Below are 21,299 nucleotides of genomic sequence, written 5' to 3' on the forward strand. Positions count from 1 at the left end.
TAAGGAAATTAGGGAGAAAAAATAGAGAAGTAACACATTTATGGGTCACAGAAATGGTTTATTACCTGTTGATAATGCGTATAGTATTCTAAACTGCACTAATCTGAGGTGTATTTCATGTTGGGTAAATTCTCTTTACAAGATAAATGATATATAGCAACTGAATGTATAAAAAAATAATGAAAAGTTCAAGCATGAAACATTATAAAGCTATTGGTTTTGTAGAAATGAAGGGGACACTATTCAAAAGAAATTAGACATTTATTATAATATGCTGGAGGTGCTGCAGTCCAATTATAGAGACAAAACACATAAACTACTTGTTAAGAATAGTGCCTTTTTTATATTTTGGTAAATTGTTGAAAACATCTTATAATTAGGACAATGATATAACACTGCTTAGGTTTTCTTCTGCAATATACTAAAGTGAACCAAGCCTTAGAAATAGGCTACTATTCAATGTAAAGATCTCCAATAGTATGATTTTAGGGAAGTCAGATTAATTTTTTTAAAGAGACTTTTGCCTCAGGGCACATGTGCTTGCTGGGGAGAGAGAGACAGATGGTGAGAGGGAAAGTGAAGATATCACCCCTGGTGTGGGGGAAGGCCATGCCACAATCCCTTCTGCTCTATTCTCTTCCCAGATCTCGGGCATGTATGCACATGTGCCTGGCTTGAGTTTTAAGTCACCAGGTCTGGGATTCAAACCATGGTCGGCCATTGTGGGAATACAGCGACATAACCACTATGCCATTTGCTGGCCCCCAGATTAATTTTTAAGAAATATACAATGCTAGAAAACTTTGGACAAAATGTTGGACAAAATATATATTATGAATAAGATAATGGGTATTTGGCTTCATGTATTATGAGAACTGTATTATGAGACTCTCCCCTCTAAGGTCAGTTTCTGTGGGACGTACATGTGTGGTTAGGTGGCACGTGAAGAAGGTAAACATTTCTAAATGTTTAATACACAACACAGAGCTGCTGGCACACTCATCAACATTTTGTCAAAGATCTTGTGTCACTTTAGTGATGCAGACAAGTTCACAACTATGCCGATGGGGAAGGGAGCAATTTTACTATTGATATAGTCACATAGCCTCAATAAACAGTTTTTTCAGGATCTATAATTGCAAGAATTAGAAATTAAGTATCATAATTTCTCATCTGCTTTCTACACTCTTATGTCCTTGGATATTACTAAAGCAATAACTTTGGATGATCACTTCCAAACCAAGAAAGACCAATTTGTGCAACGTAATTTTACTTGTTAAATTTTATTTGTTAAAAATTTTATATTGCCCTTTCAGACAGCTAGCTTATTTGTTTGTAGATAGGCAAAGTTTCCACCAGATGGCAGTCAACTCTTATTTCCTAACGAGTCAACAGACTAGATTTAATTCGTTAGTTAAGAACTCAGTATTCAAGAACCTGTGCATTAATGTAGAATCTCATGTATATCAGGCCTGGAGTTTTAAAAGTCCTATGTTTAGTTCTCTATCAAATATATTAGCTATAATATATAAAAAGAGCCTGTTTCGTGGGTATGTGTGTGTGCATAAATATATGTACACACATAGCCATAGCAGACCCTACACACATACAGATATTATATATCAAAATATAAATTGTGACTGGGCACACTTAGACAGCTGGTAAAGGTTATTTTCCCTCCTTTCTTTTCTAGACTTATCATTCAAAATATTAGATTGGTTCCAAAATTTTAGTCATCGGAAAGAGGAACATAGATGTAATTATTTTAACATTTACCCACAACACCCATGATGACTTATGTTTTTATATATCATTTTATAGCTTACAGATAATGCATGTTTTATGCATAAGTTATACATGCACACACGCACACACACACACACACACACAATGAAAGTTGATCAAACAAATTGGCATAATGATTGTGTTGCTGGACTCCTATGTAGTTGGCCATGGTTCTAGTCCTGGACCTGTCAGCTTAAAACTCATGCTGGATGCATGTGTGTGTGTACCTAAGTGTCCCAAATCTCGAGAGGAGAATGAAGAAGGGATTGCGGTGTGCCCATCCCCCCTCTGGGGATTTGTCGCTTTCTGTCTCTATCTGGCAAGCACATGTGCCCTATAGCAAATATCTCTCTAAAAAAAATGTATTTTTCTCTTATGAAAATTAACACGGGGGCCAAAAGGTGGCATGATAGTTAAGGCACTGGATCCCCATGTGGTTGACTCTAGTTTGAGTCTTGAACCTGGCAACTTGAAAAGCATGCAAGGTGCATGTGCATGCATACCCAAAGTCCTGAGAGTAGAGGGAGAAGGGATTATGGTGTGGCTGTCCCCTCTGGGGGAGGGGGATGTGTGATCGCTTACTTTCCCTCTCTGTCTCTCTCCCTGGCAAGTGAACATGCCCTGTGGCAAGAACCTAAGGAAAAAAAAAAAAAAAGAACAAAGAACATGTATTATGGACTTAGAAGCTTGTGGTCTGCTTCTCTCTACTCTGTGGGATGGAAGGGTGCAGTTGTCTCTCATTCAGTTGTGGTAGTCTGACTTTCGCCTAATGTGGTCATAATGTTACTGTCGCTCTTTCTCTAACACTGTGCACCCCGCTTGACTTCTTTCTGTTCTTCTTTGGCCATTCATTGGGTTGTTGGAAAAGTCATGACCTTTTTTTTTCTTTTTCAATGCAAAAATGCACAGTGATTTTTCTGACACCCTATGTCGCGGACCATGAATTTGATCTTGGATAATGCATTGTTATATAACTGCAATAAGTTTATCTGAGATTGAATTGTTTTCCCACAAATAATAATTTTTCATTACTTGAGAGTCAAAATAAATGTATTTTTCTCTCTCAGTTTGCACATTCAGAGTCTACAAACGCTCTCCCCAAAATCGATCATGTTCATTCTCTTCTTGGCATCTCGGCGTTACTGTCTTTGGAGCCCTGCCATCTCATACTTGAGCCCCTGCACTGGTTACTTTTTCTCATTCCTTATCACGTCTTGTGTCTTCTGAATAAGACGCAAACTTTTTAGCCTAATGTTTAACAGCCTTATTGGTCTCAACTGGTTTTTTTCCCACCTTGGGTCACAGCACTTTAGAGTAAGAGGGAAACACGTGTTACAGTAACCAAAAGGCGTAATTTTGGAACCTTCAGCTCTGCACCTCCTAACCCTGCCATGCATCAGCGATGTTGCTTTGAATTAAGTCTTTTGCTTGAGGTGCCCAGGTACCTCATCTGTATAAAGTAGGGTTAGAAATTCCTTCATAATTGTGAGGTTAAATGAATTAACCTTTAAAAGCGTACAGGAAAGTATTGCATTGGTACCATTTATGGATCTTCTCTAAACAAGTCCCTTTTTTTTCTTACCTACATTGCATTCACTCCCATAGCACTGTCTTCTTCACTCTCTCTTTCCTTCTCTGCCAGTTAAAATTCTACCCGTCCTTCAAGGCTTATCTCAGATGCTCTCTCCATGAATAATTCTTGGATAATTTGCCCACCACAGATCCCTCCTTCCTCTGACCTATATCATTTATAAATTATTCACTCCTGTCTTATATCTCTTGTCACATTCTATTTTGTATTACAGCTAACTGTATTTATATCTTATTTTTCCTTCTAGATTGTAAGGTCTTGTGGTCAGGTACCATGTTCTCTTTGTCTTTCCTAAAATATCATATGCCACAATGCTTGGCCCATTTTAGATAGTCTATTAATATTTATTGAATAAATCATTGAGTGGCATATTAGTTCTCTCTCTCATACCAGATTTATAATTTATTTTTAACAGAAGGAAATTTTTCCTTTAAAGTCCTAAGAGATTCAGGAGCCTCCATATGATCATGTCTTTTCCCTCCTTTTTAAACATAATCTTTTTTAATATTCATCCCCAGTCTACTTTAATTATTACTGATGTTAATATATTTAGAGAGGAAAGAAGCAGTATAATTTAAAGCATGTATTCATTTGGCCTTTAAATAGTTAATATTGGTGAATTTATGTAGCCGTAGATTTATTTGGGTGGCTTTTCAACCTACTTTTCTCTCTCCTCCTTCTTTCTTTATTATTATTATTATTAATAATATTTTCTATTTTACCAAATTTACTGACTAAATCTTTTTAAATTATTATAAAAAACACATCACAGGGCCAGCAGGTGGTGTAGTGATTAAGGGCACTGGACTCCCACATGGCTGACCACGATTTGAGTCCCAGACCTGGTGGCTTGCCTTCTCACTTTCCCTCTCTCTCTCTCACTCTGTCTCTCTCTGGTCAAATTAAAATAAATAAAATAAATAAAGTTAAATAAAATAATTCTTTACAAAAAAGAACAACACATTGCAGGGGTGAGCAGGTGGTGTTTAAGGCAGTGCTGGTTAAGGCACTGGAAGCCTATATGACTGACCATGGTTTGAGTCCTGGACCTGGTGGTTAAATAGGTGTTCACCTTTTGAATGTAATTTAGTTAAATTTTGGTATAGACTTCTTTTTTTAAAATTTAAAATAAAAGTTGGAATTCTTCAAACAGGAAACAAATAATAAAAACTACAGTGACATTTGACTAAAATAGGTGAGTGAATCTATTCTGGGAACTGTGCTAGAATTTTCTTTACTGTCAAGTGAAGATATCTTTTCTTGAATTTGTTTAATCGGTAGATAGAGGACTAGTTAATTCATTCTATAACCCTCTACCTTTCACACTTGGATTTTGAATGCAGGATTGCTCCTGTTTGGGACCTAAATTCTATTACTTGTAATTCAAGTTTTAGTCAATATTACTGTAGTTATTATTATTATTGTTATTTGTTTCCTGTTTGAATGATTCCAACTTTTCTTTTAAATTAAAAAAAAATCCATACGAAAAACTATCTAAACCATATACAACCTATTTAACCAAAGAAATGCCTACTGTCAAAGTTTTTATTCAGTCAGCATTAGAATAGTCGTTTACAGATCCTGTAAAGGAGTCTGAAGTACAGTCTGAGTCTTTATAGATAAAGAAGGGTCAGGGTCCACCTAGTAGCCTAGTGATTAAGGGAGCTAGGTTCTAGATGGCCCATGCAGTTCGAATCCTGGCCCTGGCTACTTGAGAGACCCTGTAGGGTATGTGTGTGTGCTTGCATGCCCAAATTCTTACAGGATAGAGATGAGAAGAGATTGTCATGCGACCACCCTTCATTGGGGGATACTTTCTGCCTTTCTCTCTGTGTGTCTCTCTGTCTGGAAAGCCCAGGAAATTAAGACAAATCAAAGCAAAGGTCAATCTCAAGTCACCCTAATTACTGGCCAATTTTTAGGCAGTTTATATCTTTTCACCCCCTTATATATCAGTTCCCCAAACTGGAATTCTGCTGTCGTGAGACCCTTGAACTGGGTCCTGCTTTCTGCCCACTCTCCTCCCTTATATCCACACTCACTTTCTGATTTGTTTCACTGTCATTTAGTTTTGTTTGCTTTTATATTTCATATAAATGGAATGCTACCATATATTCTTTCTTGTGCCTGGCTTCTTCCACTTAATATGAGATATTGGCTGTGTGAGTAAGTCATCATGGCTATTGATGAGAAGTACTCCATCGTTTGCATGCACTGCATTTTGTTTATCCGTTCTTCTAATGCATGTGTTTTCATCTTATGCTAATTTCTGTTTTCCCTCCATTTTACACCTTATCATCCTCAAATGAATGCGTCAACCTGTTTTAGTTGATTTACTGTATATGCAGTTCTTCAGTTGAGGTAAGTTTTATTTATTACCTTTTTTTAGGAGAGATTTTTGCTAAAGGGTCCATGCATTTGCTGGAGAGACAGAAAGATAAAAGCGAGAAATCACCCCCCTGGGGAGATGGCCACATCACAGTTCCTTTTCCTCCAATCTCCTCTCGGGCTTGTGGGCATGCATGCACATACGTCTGGTGTGAGTTTTAAGCTGCCAGGTCTAGGACTCAAACTGTGGTCGGCCATGTGGGAGTCTAGTGATGTAACAACCATTATGTCATCTGCTGGTCTCATATTCTTATTTTTCATTGTTGACTATTTCCCATTTTTCCCTCTTCCTTTTTCTCTAATCCTTCATGATTATTTTCAATTTCCTAATTTTCTTTTCTGTATACTTTTCCTCTGTATTGACAGATAGCTTTCCCACTTACCCTGTGCATTGCTCATGTTCTGTAGCGTCTACTACAATTTTAGGGCAGCCAATGTGGACAATTTCATATTTATGTTTTCATTTTTATTGAAATCTTCCTTAACTTAATTTTATAATTCTTTCTTTTGTTATTTATATTATGTTTTATTAATTTTTTTAGCTATTTGTGTTATTATTATGTGATCTTTACATAGATGTCATTTTTACCTGCACTTTTTTGAGTGTGCTAAGCCATTTTCTGTAAATAAATTTTGCATTGTATTGTAGGAAAGACTCTGAGGAAGAATTTCCCTTACTTAAAAAAACTATATATATATGTTTACATTTAATTACTTTACATCTTTATAGCACATGAAATGAGTTTTCCCCAGCAAAAAAAGGAATGCACTGTATATTAGTCCAGTCAAAGATATTACCACACACTTTATCATCAACAGGTAAATTTCCATTTTTGTGTTTTTCTTTTTTTCTTGATTCCCTCCCTTCTGTTCCCCCATTGTCCACCCTCCATACTATCTCCATTATCTACAGTTGCTTTCCATGCTTTTATATTTTCCAATTTTCCAGTTTTTGCCATAGAGTACAGACATTCAGTATATATATTAAGTGGGGACATGCAATGCTTCTCTTTCATGATCTGGCTTGCTTCATATAGCATTAAATCTGCCATATTCATTTACGTTCTATCAAATATCAGGGTCTCATTGTTTTCTGTGGCTGAGTAGTATTCCATAGTGTATATGTGCCACATTTTTTCAATTCATTTATCTGTCCTTGGACATTTGGGTTGATTCCATCCCTTACTTTTTTGTTGTTGTTATTAGGTTAAGCCATGGGGCACATGGGCTCTCCAGAGAACGATGGAGCAAGACAGAGAGAGGGACACTGAGGTATCACCCCACCCACACCCCCCCTCCTGAGGAGATGAGCCACACCTCAGTCTCTTCTCCTCCATTCTCCTTTTGGAATATTGGGCACACATACATATGTATCTGGCATGATTTTCTAGCCACTGGGTCTGGGACTTAAACCATAGTTGACCATGTGGGAGTCCATTGCCTTAACCACCATGCCACTTGTTGGCCCCCAAGAATTTCCCTTCTTTCAGCATGTTTTTCCATGTCACATTTTGTTATTTCCTTCCTTCCTTCTTTTCTTACTGTCCTCAGATGAATGAGCTCTGGTAAGTACCACACAGATTGAGTCAATAGTCCATTTGTTTCATTTTAACTCTCTGGTATGACAGTTCAATCCTCTCTAAATCTTCAGCTGTGGGCAGACTGATAGATAAATTTCCAGTGCAGTTCCCAACCTCAGCACATTTGACTCTGCATACCTGGCTCTATTGCAATTGCAGTTGCATCTTCTCTTAATATTTCTTTATTATCTTGCAACATAATTTCAGCACATGGCATCTATTTTTTTTTTCTCTTTTCTCCCCCTTCTTTGCTACTTTTTTTCCTAATTATTATTTATTTAATTTTATTTATTTATTCCGTTATTTTAATTTGATGAGAGATAGAGAGATGGGGGGGAGGGAGGGGGAGAAAGGGACAAAGGAAGCCACCAGGTCCAGGAGTTGAACCATGGTCGGCCATGTGGGAGTGTCCAGCACCTTAACCACCACGCCACCTGCTGGTCCCTCTTCGCTACTTTTAAGAAAACTCTCTCTGGCATCATTAATTCCCTCTCCTTTCTGCCCAGTTGTTATCTAAGCATTGTATAATAGTATCTCTCTGATCATGAGACGATAAAGATAGGCAGCGAGACACTGAATGGGACAGATAGGGAAAACAATTTTCTGCTTAGTCTTACAGTAGCTTCTCAGCAGTAGAGAAATGCTCCTATCTAGAAGTATCTGTTGATAAAATCTCAGGGAATCAGAGCAAGTGTCTTAACTTTGCTCACATGACCACTAGCTTGAAATGCCACAGTATAAAAACTGGGTAGTTAACCTGCCTTTCTCCCAAAGCTGTCTGCTGCTTAATACGTGTCAATTCTCCACAGATTTGAAATGGAGGTTGTACTTGAGCCTTATTTCCCCAAAAAACTGATTGGCTTTTCTTTTGCTTCTGGTTTCAGCACCTTCACTGATATTTAGTGATGAGTTGGGAGGGGTAGTTCTCAGAGCTACTGGCCAAATGTCATTTTGAGAAAGACTCCTGGCCTTGCATTTTAAATGGTCACTGTAACTGCTCTGGATTGTGTGTTATACACACCAGTTGATTCACATTAAAATGACTAAATTCAATTGGACAACTCATTATTTCAAGACAACACCTTGTAAGTGTGTTGTTTTTCAAATTATCCACTGGTTACTTCATTACAACTAAGACATTTAGTTGAAGGCTGTGTAGGACAGGTGGGAGTCAGAGGTTACAGATTCTGACAAGCTGGGTGATAAATGGTCAGCACTCAGCATCTCCAGAACTCATATTTTTCTCTTGGAATGACTCCATTATCCAAGTCCAAGGACATGTATTTGTGTTTGTGAGTTTCGAGAGTCTTCATGTATTCACTAACTTATCTGATATATAGCTCCTCTTTTACTGTATTTTCTTTTTTTGTGTGTGTATGCCGATGGAGCCCATGATATTTGAATCATTGTCAAAACATTTCTTTGGTGTAATTTTTGGTACTTTTTTTCTTTTCCATGCATGGGGAGAGAGAGGGAGAGAGGGAGGGAGGGAGGGAGAGAGAGAGACAGACAGACAGACAGACAGACAGACAGAGACAGACAGAGAGAGAGAAAAATGAGAAATCACCTCCCGGGGGACTGGCCACACTGCAATCCCTTCTCCATTTTTCTCCATTTTTCTCTTGGGATTTTGGGCATGTATGCACATGTGCCTGTGTGATTTTTAAGCTGTTGCATCTGGGACTCAAACTGCAGTTGGCCATGTGGAGTCTGGTGCCTTAACTGGTCTGTACTTTTTAATTTTTAAGACAGGGTCTGGCTATGTCACATTTCTCCTGCCTCAGCCTCCTGGGAAGCTTGGGCTACACGTGTTACTGTGTCTAGCTTTTGGGGAGGTCAGGGAATTGAACCTGGGCCTCCCCTGTGCCTCATCCTACCAGGTACTAGCATCAGCCAGCTTACACTAGCACAGCTAAGCCTGGTCTCCTTTTAAAAATTTGTCTCTGAGTTATTAGTAATTGGCAGTTTTTGTGGTGGGTGTAATGGTGAGCTCTCTTGAATGCTTCTCTGCAGGAGGTGAGCTTGTCAGCTCTAACTTGTTCAAAGATGGCTACAGTCCTGATGGGAACAAGGCCATTAACTTGGCATGCTAGCTCTTATCTCCGTCAAGTAGGGTTTGATGGTAATGTTTTGGTTTGTTATAGTTACTAATAATTTCTTAGCTTTTTCTTAGATTAGACTTAGTTAAGGGTCGAAGAGTGAACTGAATTAAAGAACATTGGTCTTATTAATGTGTTTTCCCCCCTAATTTACATGCATATTCAATAGACAACATTCTTCTCTCCCCTCCAATAAATATGAAATAGTCACAAAAATAGACCATCAATAATGAACTTTTAATAGAAATTCAAAACTAATCTTATTTTGTTTTTTAGCTTAATCCTGATTACCGAGATGCACAAAATGAAGGAAAAAATGTGGTGAGTAGAATCGTTTTATCCTAAATAAATCTCAGACATATTGCTTATATTTATATGAATGAACTGTAATTTTAATAGCAAATTTGAAGACTAGGAACTCTGAGAGAGTCTCTGAGTAGAGCCAGTGACTCAAAGATAAAAGGTAAAAAATAATATAGTTTGGATTTTAAAAAACTGTCCAGTAATGCCAGTGGATGGCGTAATGGCTATGTCGCTGGACTCTCATGTAGACGACTGTGGTTTGAGTTCTGGACCCAGTGGCTTAAACTCACGCCGCACATGTGCATGTGTGCCCAAGATCCCGAGAGGAGAATGGAGGAGAAAGGATTGCGCCGTGGCCATCCCACCTGGGGGGTGATTTCTCGCTTTCTGTCTCTCTGTCTCTGTCTGTCTTTCTGGCGAGTGCACGTGTCCTATACAAAAACCTCTCTCTAAAAAAAAGATGTCCAGTAATTGTGCTTAGGGGGATTGCAGTAACTTGGAGGACATTTGTGTTAAATGATGGTGGCAATGGGCATCTGAGAGGTACAGTAAGTCTAGGTTTAGTTTCCAGAAGTACATGCAAATTAGGAGAGAGAAATAGAATTATGGCATGATAGTCATATAACTAGCAAAAGGACTCTCCTTTTGGATTCAAAATAATTTTGGTTTCTATTTTTTGGAGAAAGGTTGAAATCAAGCAAGTAGATAACAGATGTTTCTGATAGTCTAAAATATCTAAAGCTGTTTGAAAAATATCTTAATCTTATTTTAAAGTCAATTTTCATGAAAATATTTATTATTATTCACCCTGCTCATTTCATCAACATTTATAAAGAAATTGATTTGAAGGTAAGAAACATTTTTTAAAAGAATTATTTTATTTAACTTTATTTACTATTGTTTTCCAGTTTGATCAGAGAGAGACAGGGGGAGAAAGAGAGGGAAAGTGGGAAAGCAAGCCACCAGGTCGAAGATTTAAACTGTAGATGGTCATGTGGGAGTCCACTGCCTTTAACCACCCTGCTACCTGCTGGCCCCCAAAATGACATTTTTAAAGGAATTATTTAATAATTTTATTTATTATTTATTATTATTTTAATTTGCTATAGGGCATATACACTCACCAGAGAAAGACAGAGAGACATAGAGAGAGGGAAAGTGAGAAAATCAACCTCTGAGTCCAGAACTTGAACCACTGCTGGCCATGTGAGAGTTTAGCATCTTAACCACCACGCCACCTGCTCGCCCCAACAAAATGACTTCTTTTTTTTTTTTGAGAGGTTTTTGCTATAGGGCACGTGTGCTCGCCAGACAGACAGAGACAGAGAGACAGAAAGCGAAAAATCACCCCCCAGGGGGTATGGCCATGCCGCAATACCCTCTCCTCCATTCTCCTCTCGGGATCTTGGGCACGCACGCACACGCGCCCGGCGTGAGGCTTAAGCCCCCAGGTTCAGGATGCGAACCGCGGTCGACCACATGGGAGTCCAGCGACATAGCCATTACGCTAACTGCTGGTCCCCAAAATGACTTCTTTATTCAATTAGAAATCCAGAGCAATTTGATGTGATGCAGACAAACCTTTTGAATAATGGACTGAATAGTTTCTATCTTTTTGTTTCCTAAGTAATTTTTTAAAAATAATTGGCTAGATGGCTTGTGTTCTTGCCAAGTTGAGGGAGGGAGGGAAGGAGGGGGGAGAGAGAGAGAGGTTAGAGTTAGAGAAGTGAGAAAGGATACACCACACATCCATTTTCTGTTCTCCTCCTTTTGGGATTTTAGGCATGCATGCACATGTGTCCAGCATGTTTTTCAAGTTAGTGGTCCAGGATTCAAAATGCACAGTCAGCCGTCTGGGATCCAGGCACCTTAACCACCGTGGCACTGACTGGCCTTTTTTTTTTTAAGCAATTTAACTAGATATTTTGTAATATAAATAGTCCTTAATGTGGTTTTCTTAGGAATTTAGCAGTCTTTTTTTTTGAGGTTGGCAGATATTATATCACTCAAAACTGTACCCTTTGATAGAGAGATTTAGATTGTTAAAATGCATGCTGTTGGGCCAGCTCATGTCCTGGCATTTAAGGCAGCTGGATTCTGCATGGGCAACCATGTGGTTCGTCTCAGACTCAGTGACTTGAAAAAACATGCTGGGCACGTGTGCATGCATGCCCAAAATCTCAAAAGGAGAGAATAATGGAAAAAAAGGGATTGCAATGTGATCATGCCCCATGGAGGGTGTTTTTTGTCTTTCTCTCTCTCTTTCTGTTTCTCTCTTTGGTGGGCATACGCATCCTCTGGTTTAAAAAAAAATATGCGCGCGCGCACACACACACACACACACACACACACACACACACAAGATCACTGGAAAAGATGTGATGCACTTTTGTGTAGAAAACCATAGAAAAATATGTCATGACTTTTCTGAAGACCCAGTACACACTCACACACACACACACACACACACACACACACACACACACACATATTGGTGCACAGCTTTGTTTTATAGGAACACTGACATGGAGAAGGTTATTCAAATCAGAATTTCTGAACCTGATTTAATCCTGTTTAACTCCCCTCGCCATCTTATGCTTACAATAGAAATGAAACTGGCACACCAGGTTACTTGCCCAGTGAAAGCTCTAATTTATGTTAAAATGTCCCTAAGCATACCGGTAGATTTCTTTGGTCAGTTGTATATTCTTTTTCTAGTTCAATTTTGTCACTGTGGATGGGCATTTCTGTTGTTTTTCAAATGGCTGCCTCAGGATTGTTTGGTTCTTACTTTCCTATGATTTAGGAAAACATGATCAGTAACCAGGTTTAAAAAGCTGAGTATGAATCATGGCTTCTTTGGTTCTTCCTATGAGCTTGTCAATGGCTTCCAGGTAAAGACCAGCAGGAACACACCTGGAATAGAACAAGTTGGGTGTATTACTCATTACTGTGGGGAAAGCACACACAATGGACAACCTGGGGAATCTAATAAGAGCATGTTAGAAATAGGTTATTGTGGGGCTGGCAGGTGGCGTTTGGTGGATGAAGACGCTGGATTCACATATGGCCGAGTGGTTCCAGTCCCGGATCTGGTGGCCTGCAATCTTGCTTTCTCTTTTTCCCTCTGTCTCTGTCTGGTCAAATAAAATGATAATAATAATAACAATAAATGGAATTAAATAATTCTTCAAAAAAGAGAAATAGGTTATTGTTGAATTTGGGATTGTGTAGAGTGATTGTAGGGTAGAGGGGTTTAAGGAAGGAGGGCTTTGCTGTGGAAAGGAATGCTGTAAGAAGAGGAAGTAGTTCTGTGGTTGTGGTTGGTCTCTTAGTACATTCTATTGATAGGGAGCAGAGGCTAACGTTATTGTTGCTAATGAAGCAGCAGTCATCCATATTAGCTGGAGTAGAGGGATATTCAGTCATTTTTGTGTCTTGGGCAGTAGTCATGTTTTGTGGTCAGACATGATTAGGCAGTGGTGGTGTTTTTGTCTTGATCCATCATGATCAGAGTGACTTTGTCTAATGCTGATTCTCTGTGAAACTGTTCACGTTCAACGGAGAGCACCATGGCCTAGCTGAGAGTAATGTTTTCTCTTTCTCAAGATTCATTTTTGTAATATAGTTAGTTTTTCTGGACTTAGTTTCCTGACCTGTGTCATGGAATGAAGATGTTTGGCCTATGTTCCTTACCTGCATGCCTGAAGGATACACTCTGGATCAAAGATGTTGGTAGACTAAAAATGTAAGGTGTTTCTATTAAAAGGGCACTATAGCAAAGCTTCAAATTGTGCAATTAAATCTCTGTACTCCTCTCCTTTCTGCTATATGATATTTGGTGATTCTGCTGATGGTTTTAGGTAGAGCAGAGTGAAAGAATAAGAATGAAGGTTTTTAGAGAACAGAAAATATATATAAGCAATAAATCCATGGTGAAGTTCACTCTGCATGATAATTAAGTTTTTAGATTTGATATCTTTTCCTTTTTATTCCAAAACGTAATTTCTTCATTCACCTGAAAAGGTAGAAAAGAATACTCTCTGTTTAAGCAATTTATTTAGTATACTTTAATTGCACACAACACAGGTGGGTCTCTTTGCTGTAAAAGTTTATGACTGGATCTTATCTGTCATCTCAGGGAGACATCCAACTGGAGACATTTGATTTAAATTTTTTTTCCTTGCCAGAATCCCTAGCTAGCTCAAAAGTAAACAAAACTGAGAACATGGAACATAAAGCTAACAATATGGCTTCTCATTTCATAGACCGTTTATCACATAACAATAATTATGTTTGTGTCTACAGAAGTAAACAAAGGAACTGTTAGAGTTTATCTCCAGTCTGTGGAATGTGAAATGAATTTCCCAAACCAATGCTATTTCACCTCAGGTCTGGGTTCCAGTAACAGCACATTCACTGTGACCATGTTAAGTTTTTCTTTCCTAATTTTCTGTATGTTGTCTGTTTAATGCCCCGCTAATATTTCTCCTGTAATCAAAATGTGCCTTCCATTTTTGAAGTTTCAAAGGTTAATGTGTGGTGCTGCTGAAATGAGTTGGTGTGTGGCAGAGCACCCATTAAGACCCAAATTGCTGTATTTATTCTACAAAGGAGTCTATTATTTCCAATCTTACAAATGTACAGTGTCTACAGGGACCCTGTAAACATTGGAACCATGTCAAACCCAGCTGGGAACCTGATAGTTATTAGTTTCTTTTCTCTGAAAGGCTGTATCTTTTTAAATGACTCTTTGAAGGGGATTTTTTGGGAAGTAACACCACCCCCATTAATATTACCATACTTAGGGGGAAGGTGATCTGATTTTTGGAGTGAGTGTCTTTTGTCTATGCTGGGGCTTCTCAACCTCAGTAACATTGACATACTGGGCCCGATCATTTTTGTTGTGGGGGATGTTCTTTGCATTATTGGGCATTTAGCAGCATCAGTGGCTGTTACGCACTAAGTGCCAGGAGCCATCCTCCTTACCCCAGTTGTGCAACTAAAAAGTTTGTCCAGAAATTGCCTGGTGTCTCCTGAAGGACAGAATCTCTCCCTGTTGAGCACCACTGGCCTGTGTGCATTTACATACGTAAACAGAAATGTTCCAGGACTAGCAGACTTTGCTGAAATACACTTGATAATTCTAACCTGTGGAATTTGGAGGGAAGGGTACCAGATTATGAAAGGAGCCCCCCCCCCCACACACACACACAGTTTCCTTGTGTCCTAATCACTGGTAAGGTGATAAGGAAAAGAAAGAAAAAAGGATCTTATTAGGAATTCATATGAGAGGAACAGTTTGTTAAGAAACCTTTGGGGGCACCAGCAGGTGGTGTGGTGGTTGGGGTACTAGACTCCCACGTGTTTGAACACAGTTCGAATCCCAGACCCAGCAGCTTGAAACCCACACCAGGCAGGTGTGTGTGTGCCCAAATCTCTAGAGGAGAATGGAGAAAGGATTGCAGCATGGCCATCCCCTTGGTAAGGAGGGGAGGTGATTTTTTGCATTTATCTCTCGGTGAGTGCTTGCACCCTATAGCAAAAAAACCCCAAAAACCAAAACACACAAAAAAAACAAAAACAAAACTTTCTCAAAAAAAAAGGAACTTTGGGAAAAGCAAAAGTGTTTCCAGCTTTAAATGGCAGAATTGTGTGTGGTTACATAAAGTCAGTGTGAGAGCTCTGGAGGACGTGAACAAAAACACAGATGCCTGTGCATTATTATGCCGCTGTGCCGGGCACGGGTCTGAATCAGCTCTGAAAACACAGACATTGTTTCTTACTGAGTGTCTCTGGCTCCCAACAGCAGAATTGAGACATGATGTCTCTGCTAAAAATTCGATGACTCACGAATGAGTCAACAGAGGGGGTGTTCTAGGGGCTAACTGTTGTGCTGCCACCGCAAGTCTCACAGTGATGGCAGAAGTAAGGGGATTCTGGGCTGGCTTTTCAGAAGAGATTTTCTCCTTGTGTACAATAATCTGAGAGGCTGCGTGCCTTTTCTTCCAAGTGAAAATGCTATTTCAGTATGAGTGCAGCGGATGAGGTGTTCATATTTCAAGGCTGTGCCTTACCCTAAATTGAGAGACTTTCAGAGAGGCAGCTGATATTAAATTTAACACCTGTTTAAACTGCATTGTGCCCTAATATATTTTCTTGTGATACATCACAAGAGGGGAAGGCAATGCATTTCTGTGTAGGAAACTAAAGTTTTTGTGTCTTTTTTTCTTTCTTAAAACTGTGGTTTTGTAAACAAAAGCCACAAGCACACAATTTTAAATGGGATTGTCTTTCTGTTATAAAGGTATAATTGTGATTTTCTTCTGCACCAAAACTTCATTTATAGGGACCAGCTGTTGGCATAATGGCTATGTCGCTGGACTCCCATACAGTCTACTGCAGTTTGAGTCCTGGACCTGGTGGCTTAAACTAATGCTGGGTGCGTGTGCGTGTGTGCCCAAGATCCCAAGAGGAGAATGGAGGAGAAGGGATTGCGGAGTGGCCATCCCCCCGGGGGGTGATTTCTCGCTTTCTGTCTCCCTCTGTCTTTCTGGTGAGCACATGTGCCCTATAGCAAAAACTTCTCCTCCCCCCCCAAAAAAAAATTCATTTATACACAAAATGTGGATACTTAGAACTCATTATTCAGATCTTGTTAGGTAAAAATTCTGAGGGACTGGCCTGAAGCTTACTGAGGGTTTTGTTAAATTAAGAGTAAGGGAGATTAAAAGCAGAATGTTTAAGACCATTAAGTAAAAATTAATGGTCTTAAGTAAAAAGACCCTTCTTTTAGACTAAGCAACTGTTGTAACAGACCAAACCAAAATGGAGTCACTTACGATAAACTATAAAAAAACAGTTTTTCTTTTTTTTTGGAGAGATTTTCGCTATAGGGTGCGTGCACTCGCCAGACAGACAGAGAGAGACATAGAGACAGAAAGCGAGAAATCACCCCCCGGGGGGATGGTCACGCCGCAATCCCTTCTCCTCCATTCTCCTCTCGGGATCTTGGGCACGCACGCACACGCGCCTGGCGTGAGTTCTAAGCCACTGGGTCCGGGACGCGAACCGCGGTCGACTACGTGGGAGTCCAGCGACATAGCCATTACGCTAACTGCTGGTTCCCCATCTGTGGCTTTCTTAAGCTTGTGCACCTGAAGCAGCTCAAGGTGGTACCTTAATTGGAGTATTGTTTTATGAACATCCTTATTGCCCAAATACATTCCTCCTTTACTTTCCAAACTCACTATCATACACTTTCCTCAAGGTTAAGCAAAGTGACTACATTGTGCTCCTCTTACCAAACAATTTAGCCAATCACTATTGTCCGAGATCCCTTGGTATTCCTGTCTCCCATTCAGGACTTTCGCTTTTACAATCATCTGAAATCTGTAAGCCTGTGGCCCACATTATGCAAGGCACTTTGGATTTTGTGGATCATCCTAACCCTGGCCCAAATAAATTCTTTTGCTGTATTTACTTTGCTTCAGTCTCTCTTTTTAGGTTGGAAAGACTGGTTAGTATTTTTATTTTTAAACTTTGAAGCATGTTAGAAGCTCTTATTCATACATAAAAAATTATCGTTATTTATAAATGCAACTTTTCTGTTTATTAAAGCTATTTTCCTAGGACCTAAGCAAATGACTTATGGGTAGAATAGCACATTCCACTTATCCTATGTAATTGAAATAAAACCACAAGTCTTAAATAGTATAATTAATTCAGAGTGGCCTCTTTTAATTATCCTTAATTAGTGAGTTTTTTCTCTGCTTGGAAATAATTTTCATTTTTACAGTATAAGTCAGAGTGTCAAAATAGAGAGGCCCCTGATCACTCTTGTTGGGCCCCTACAGGGAGAAATGACCTGGGAGGGAGGAGTGAGAAGGAAATCTCCAGGAACTTAGATTTAATCTCTTCTTCTCAGTCTTATCAGTTTTTTTTTTTTTTTTTTTTTGCTATAGGGCATGTGCACTTGCTGGAGAGACAGAGAGAGACAGAGAGAGAGAAAGTCAGAAATCACCACTTGAGGTGATGGCTACACTGTAGTCCCTTCTCCTCCATTCCCCTCTCAGTATTTTGGGACACATGCACACGTACCTGATGTGAATTTTCAGCCACCGGGTTCAGGACTTGAACTGTGGTCAACTATGTTCAGTGATGTAACCATTACACCATCTTCTGGTCCCTAGAGAGTTCTTTTCATTACCATTCCAAAAGACTCAGAATAAAGGGGAACAAACTCTTGCTAAATTAACTCCCAAATGATCACTGTGTACAAAGGAAGCTTGAGAAAGTTCATAAAAACAAGGAATTAACATATGAGTTTTGGTCCAAAAAGTTTTTGAATCTGTGCGGTGTTTTATAATACACATTTTCATAAACTTTTTGAGGACCCCTCATAAACTACAATGCTAAATTTTGATTGCTAAGTAGACCTAGATAATTTTATTGGTGAGAACATTTTCTTTGAAGGGAAATCTGTATCAAAAGCTAAATTACAGTAGAAGATTGAAATAGAGGAGATTCAGGGAATTAGATGACACATACTGCTCTTAGGGATATGGTATTCCAAGAAGACTGACATACTCATTCATTTTATTTACACTAGACAGTGGTGAGAAAAACTATTAAATTCATGTTCTTTGACTCTCCATTTATTTAGGTTACATGTTAATCTTCTGTGTGTAAAGCCTTTCTTCAAACATGATTCAATAGAATTCTTAAAATTTTATTTTCCTTAGTTAAAAACATATTTTAATTGTGTCTTTCCCATATTCCACTAAGGCGTTTCACCTCAGAGTCCATTGCCTGTGTGTTCACAAAAATCCTTCAGGTTATTTCTGCAACTGACTGAACTATTCCATAGTTTCCGTATTTTCACATTCTGAGGCAATCATCTCTTACATGTATTAACAATACTTATTGTGTCGGTGGTTCTTTCTTTTGGCTGCAATGGCATTGCAAAATCCAGAAATGAGCTCTTCATAGCATTTCTTTGTGACTCTAATTACCTTGGTCTATTTTCCCCCAAGTATTTGTGTTACTGAGGAAATAATTAAAAACAAACTTTCTTTTTTTTTTTCCTCTTTTCTTTTTCAGATTACTTCCTCTTCTTAGACCTACTTCTTCCTTTTTCTCTCTTCTTTGTCATTGTTATCATCATTTTCAAATCAGATAGCACTGCAATTGTAACCTTAAGGAATTCCTAGTTGCCCAGGATGGTCTGCTGGGTATTGTAAAAGAAGACTGTAGACCTGTTTAAGCCTTTGTGGCTCAGTTGTTTGCAGACAAATAGCAGTGTGGTTTCTGCATCACCCTCAGATTTCGGAGCTTCCAGGGTAAACTACTTCTTTGACATCTGTATCTTAGCATAACACCTGGATTTTCATGTTGAGCTGTATGGTATAGGTCAATGACACAACATACTTTCTTGTTCCTTTAAAGGTACCCACTTGCTTGCTTGCTTGCTTGCTTCCTTCCTTCCTTCCTTCCTTCCTTCCTTCCTTCCTTCCTTCTTTCCTTCCTCCCTCCTTCCCTCGCTCTCCCTCCTCTTTCTTTTCCCCTACCACTTTTTCTGTTCTTCTCTCTCTGTTTCTTTTTTCTTTTCTTCTTTCCAGTTTTGCTATAGGACATGTGTGCTTGCCAGAGAGGGGTAAGGACAGAGAGAGAGTGAAAGTGAGATTACACTGCAGTCCCTTCTCCTCCCATCTTCACTTGGGATTTTGGGCATGCACACACATGTACCCAGTGTGATTTTCAAGCCACTGGATCCAGGACTCAAACTGTGCAGCTGGCCATGTGGGATCAAGCACCTTAACCTCCAGGCTACCTGCTGGCCCTCTCTTTCTCTTTTTATTTGTATATATTTAAGGTATACAACATGATGCTTTAATATGTGTACACATAGTGAAATAATTACTGAAGTCAAGCAAATTAATATACCAATATCTCATATACCTTTTATTGTGTGTGCTATAATACCTAAAATCTACTCTTTTAACACATTTATAGTATATAATACAGAGTTAGTAACTGTAGACTTCATGCTGCAAATAGATCTCTAGACTTATTTCTCCTACATAACTATAACATTGTATTTTTTGACATCTCCCCAATCCCCTTTGCCTTGGTAATTATTTTATTCTCTGCTCTCTCTGTTCCTATGTATTCAACTTTTTTTCTTATTTTTCAGATTCCACATATAACTGAGATTATGTAGAACTTTTCTTTCTGGGTCTGACTTATTTCACTTACTATAGTGTCCACTAGGTTCATCTTGTTGTAATTAATGGCAAGATCTCTTTATCTAAAAAAGGCTGAATCATATTTACATACACAAACACACACACACACAGATTTCTTAATTAATTAGTCTGCCAATGGACACAACCTAGGTTGTTTATATATCTTGGCTATTTTGAACAATTCTGCAATGATTGTGGGGGTGCAGGTGTCTTTACAGGATGATGACTTAATTTCCTTTGGATATATGCCCAGAAGATGAATTATTGGGTCATGCAGTGGTTCTATTTTTAGTAAATTAATTTGTAAAAGTTTATTTATTTATTTTCTCCGTGAGTGAGTGAGTGACAGTGAGAAAGAAAGAGAGAGAGAGAGAGAGAGAGAGAGAGAACTCTCCCAATAGGTTCTTGACACCATGACTTACTCTTTAGTTTAGCCAGCCCCAGATCATGGGTATTGTGTACCTGGCATACTCAGGGAAATCTCCACATGTGAACGTGGAACATTCCCATGTGGATCAACCTTGTGGAGCATCATGTTTTACCACTGCACCATTGTCTGGTCTCAAGTTTTAACTTCTTTAGGAACCTTTATATTTTTTTCCCACAGTCGCTACACAAATCTATGTTCCAGCCAACCATGTACAAAGGACCCTTTTCTCCACACCTTCCCTAGCACCTCTCAACTTTTTGATAATAGCCATCATAACAGGTGTGGGGTAATATCTTATAATGGCTTTGGTTTGCATTTTGCTGATGGTTAGTGATGTTGGCACTTTTTCAAATACCTGTTGGTTATTTGCCTGTCTTCTTTTGAGATCCTTTTCCTATTTTTAAATCAAATTGTTCTTCAACCTTGTGTATTTTGGTTATTTTTTTAAATTTTTATTTATTTATTTATTTATTTTTAAATTTCACAATGTTTTTTTTTTCCCAATTTATTTGCATTCATTCACTGTACATCATTACAGCATACAGAATGAGATTTTCCATCCAGAGTACACTGTATATTGTCTCAATCAAGCACATCAACAAACATGTTATTATTAGCAAATGATCTTCCATTTCTTGTTTTCTGTATGTTTTGCTTTTTCTCCCCCATCCTTGGTTCCCTCTCTTACCCTCTGCCACCTCCTGTTCTCCTCCCACACTGTCTCTGTTATCTATTTCTATACCATTTTCCCCCCACATTTTATTGAATCACCAAAGACCCTCATCAATCCAAATACCCTCCTAGCAAACACATGTGACACACACATTTCCATGAGCACAAGTCTAACTTTACGCATCCTATAAATTAGCACCTAAC

General features: G+C 38.8%; 1 protein-coding gene across 1 annotated transcript in view; it reads left to right on the forward strand.

The window, feature by feature from the left end:
- Positions 1-21,299, forward strand: part of ITPR2 (inositol 1,4,5-trisphosphate receptor type 2) — a gene marked incomplete in the record, with an annotated part of 493,922 nt that overhangs the window by 80,470 nt on the left and 392,153 nt on the right. Inside the window, 1 exon segment of the mRNA XM_006140313.2 lies at positions 9,720-9,764. Within this exon segment, the coding sequence (XP_006140375.2) occupies positions 9,720-9,764 (45 nt within the window).

Source organism: Tupaia chinensis, unplaced genomic scaffold, assembly GCF_000334495.1.
Source record: "Tupaia chinensis unplaced genomic scaffold, TupChi_1.0 Scaffold000028_1, whole genome shotgun sequence".
Classification (NCBI taxonomy): domain Eukaryota; kingdom Metazoa; phylum Chordata; class Mammalia; order Scandentia; family Tupaiidae; genus Tupaia; species Tupaia belangeri.